Consider the following 4,176-nt stretch of genomic DNA (forward strand, 5'->3'; position numbering starts at 1 on the left):
AGTAAAACTATATATATATATATATATATATATATATACACACACACACACAAAAAGTACCCTAGTGCTACCACAGTATATTTCTAAATACCATAGTATTACCATCTGATACACTCACTGTATCACAATCTAATAGCATGGAGAAATTCCTCAGGAGTGAATGAGGATGTTTCTGTTCCTCTGTAAAGGAAAAGGAGGACCAGAGGAGAAACGCCACGCCCATCATCTGCATCCTGATCTCACACGCATCACAGAGGTCAAAGGTCACGCGTCATACCTGCTGCTGTACAGATGAGTTCAGAGGGCAGGTGACCTCTTTAACATGAGTGTGGGTCAAAGGTCGTTCAGATGCACTGAAAGATGAATACTAATGTACTGCACACTCACGACTGCTTTTACTAACCAGTATGTCAAACAGTATGCTAAAATAAAGCTTTCAGACAGCAGTATGTTACAGCCGGAGCAAATGGACACTAATATAAATATAGATATAGAAATATGTTTACCATGTGTACCATAAAATTACCATCACTATACTGTAGTAATACCACAGTACTGCTTGTTAAGAGTACAAGATTAAAGATGATGTAGATGGTATTACGATTAAAAATTACAAATATAAATAATAATAAAAAATATAAAACATATTCAAACATAAATTCCATATAAAAACAATGTATAAAATATTAAAATATAAACAATATATAAAATTATATAAATTATTATATAAATGATACAATATAAATTCTACATAAAAATTAAAACTAATGTATAAACATAAAAAATATAAACAATATATCAAATATTAAAATTATAAATAAAATATGAATATATTTTAAAGACACTATTTTATACAAGAAAAAATAATGTATTACAACAAAAAATATTACAAATAAAAATAAAATAAAAATCATACATAAAATATAAAAAAAGAAATTCTATATAAAACAGAACTAATATAGAAATAAAGTTTTTTTTATGGTTTCAGCCATTTTTCTTGTATCGCTACATGGTTTCCATGGTAACAGTGAGAGTCTGATGCAGCCAATGAAGGCAGAATGTTTGGTGATGCGTGCACACACACACACACACACACTTCTCCATCCTAACGCTGTGTTTGTGCTAAAGGTGAGACAGCAGTGAGATTCTTCAACAGGACTGGCAGAATGAAACTTAACAAAATATTCATCACTAATGTAAATAATTGAGACACAAACAAACCCCTTCAGTCTCAGCAGAGACAGTCCGTTCAGATCAGCATACAGGTGTACTGTACTTCTCTCTCTGTTACTGTAGTATGGATACTGAGCACAGTACAAAACCCAGATGATTAACTACATTTGTCAAAATGTGCAGCAAACAGCCAGAGTGACATACCGTATACCACAATGCAATGTGCTCGACTTGAGCTATCATTTCCAGTGTGACAAAAATCCACAATCTTCTTTTTGACTCATTCACAAAATGAGCAAAACCATAAGGAAAGACACTTAGGTTTGGCTGTTAAATAGTTGCCAAAGTGTTCTGAGTTGTTGCTATGTGGTTTCTAACTGTCTCATGTAAAATAGCCCAACCTAAGTGTCTTAACAATGTTTGAATAAGAGACAGTGTTATTTTAACATCACTGAGATATTTTTCAGTTTTCATTCATATTTTGAATTTGTATTTTTTCCGTTTTCATTTTAATTTTAAAGTTTTAGTAATTTTGTTGTTTTTGCCATTCTTATTTAATTTTTAATATGTCTATAGTTTTTATTCATTTTCATTTCAGTTTTAGTTATTTTAGTGCATCAAATTAAATGAAATGAAAATGTGAAAAGTTGCCTTCGCAACTACATGAAAAAATTGACTATTTTATTTTAGTTAATATTTATTTAATTTTTATGGTTTTAATTTTAGGTAATATAACACTAATAAGATAAAGAATATTAAATATGAAACACACATCATCTTTGAAATGATTTCCTGTTTGTTAAATTCATGAATTTATTTTATTTTTCCCTTTTTATTTGTATTCGTATTAAATATGTGTATTTTCTAATATTTTTTTTCTGTCTCTTTCATTACTGATTTTATTTGGTTTTTAATTATTTGTTTAATTTGTTCAATTTTGCATGGATTTCTCACTGTACACAGCCGAGTTGCGGTTGCATCGATATATGCACGTACAGTTTTTGTCGTGCTACAAAATGCTGCAATGTCAAGTACTAAAATTGCACTGAAATTAAATGGAGAGAGAGGGATGGATCTTGATGAAAAACTCTTTTATTTAATCATATAAATACCTGCAACAAGACTGATTAAAACTATCGTCTCACAGCAGCTTTAGTGCAGCGATCATGACAAAAACACCACGATATGCAGCCAAAGACATGCAGGGCGAGCATATAAAGCACTCACATTATAAATGGATTGTGTAAATGCCACAGTGTGTGTGTGTGTGTGTTACTGCTGTTTGAGGAAGAGCACCGCTCCGCTCTGGATCCACGTGTCATGATCTCCAGCACACGGCAGCTGCACGCTTGTCACCACACGCTGACGCTCGGCGCTGCTGTACACAGGCAGAGAGATGCACTCGTCCGGAGAATAACTTCCCACGGCGCTCTGAAACACACACACACACTCTATAACGCACAGCCTTCACTGGAAACATCAGAGGAGAAAGTGTGTGTGTGTGTGTTACCTGCGGGATCCAGGCCATGTAACACGCAGGGACAGCAGACACACTGGGAGAGTCATGATGGCTCTCAGCCAGACGCTTTCCATCAAAAGCACAACCTTCCAACTGCAAGCCGCCAACCTACAGACAGAGAGAGTTCAGTTAACACGGACCGGCAGAGTTCAGTTCAATCCTGTTAAACATGAGCTTCTGTACCTTCACTTGTAGTTTAGCTTCAGCAATCTGACCCCTCCAGGACGTGACAAACTTCAGACTGTCCATAGAGCAGCTCATCAACCTAACAGAAAGACATAAAGATGACATCAAAACAAAGCATTTCATTCCCCCCCCCAACGAAGTTCACTTATGATAGCTGTAATTTTATTTTTTAATAATCATTTTCACAATATGATTTCTGCAATGCACAAAACACTAGTGGAATCGTAGAATCGGGATCTAAAAATGGAATTTACCGTATAGCATTTAACAAATTTTCGACGAATTAATCAAAATTAGGGCTGTAAAATTAATTCAGTTCAAACAGCGATGTGGATTAGCATCAGTCATTATTAAACCACATAAATGTACTTCTCAAAGTAATAATAATAGTAATATTATTAATGCTGCTACTACTAATAATAACAACAACTGATTTTATGAAAAATAATTGAAATATATTACTATTGTATAATAAAATGCACTTCTCAAAGTAATAATTTAAATAACAACAACATTGATTTTATGGAAATGATATGACATGAAATATATTATTAGTATTGTGTAGTAAATTGAAATTCTCTAAGTAGTAATAATAACAATATAGATTAATATGTAATATTATTATATTATTATTACTATTAAATCAATACATTTTTTACATCCAAGTTTTAATATATACAATTCAGTTTTATTTTCATTTGATTCATTTGAAATGTTTTCATTTGAAACTTTTTTTTTAATTATTCAGTAGTTATGTTTTATGAATTCATGAGATCAGACCGTCTCTGTTTACTGACCAAAATGTAATCAAACCATTAAAATAGAATCCAGAAAAATGAAAACGGAAAACACAGAATTTAGAAAAAAAAATATTTTTCCCCAAAATTCCCCTTCAAACATTGAAATGTGTGGGAATTTAGGCTGTTTTTATAAAGACTTCTTTATGTAAATGAGCTCATTTTAGTGCAGCAGGAGTATGCGATTTAGTTTAGTAGTTGTGAGTTTAGTTTAACAGGTGTGCAGGTGATGTAAGTTACCTCAAGGTTTCAGTTTAGTAGGTGCATGAGAAATAAATCAGCTCGAGTTTATCAGCTGTACTGTATGTGACCTGAGGAAATTTGTGTGACCCCAAGTTTGGTTTAGCAGGTGTTTATTCTGTAAATGACCTTTTATCACGTTTATTTTAGTATGTGTAGGTGACGACTCCAGTCCATCAATTAATTATTTAACTTAACTTTAACTTTCATTGTTTCTGGCTAAAATATGAGTCCATAATCCATAATAACACTTCCTCCAGT

At 32.6% G+C, this 4,176-nt stretch overlaps 1 protein-coding gene across 1 annotated transcript in view; it reads right to left on the reverse strand.

The window, feature by feature from the left end:
• Nucleotides 1-2,266: 2,266 nt before the first annotated feature.
• The window catches only part of dync2h1 (dynein cytoplasmic 2 heavy chain 1), a 105,016-nt gene continuing 103,106 nt past the window's right edge, over nt 2,267-4,176 (reverse strand). The window contains 3 exon segments of the mRNA XM_016487640.1: nt 2,267-2,604; nt 2,684-2,800; nt 2,876-2,957. Coding sequence (XP_016343126.1) covers nt 2,446-2,604; nt 2,684-2,800; nt 2,876-2,957 — 358 coding nt within the window. The 3' untranslated portion in view covers nt 2,267-2,445.

This window comes from Sinocyclocheilus anshuiensis, unplaced genomic scaffold, assembly GCF_001515605.1.
Source record: "Sinocyclocheilus anshuiensis isolate Anshui unplaced genomic scaffold, SAMN03320099.WGS_v1.1 scaffold906, whole genome shotgun sequence".
NCBI classification, from domain to species: Eukaryota; Metazoa; Chordata; class Actinopteri; order Cypriniformes; family Cyprinidae; genus Sinocyclocheilus; species Sinocyclocheilus anshuiensis.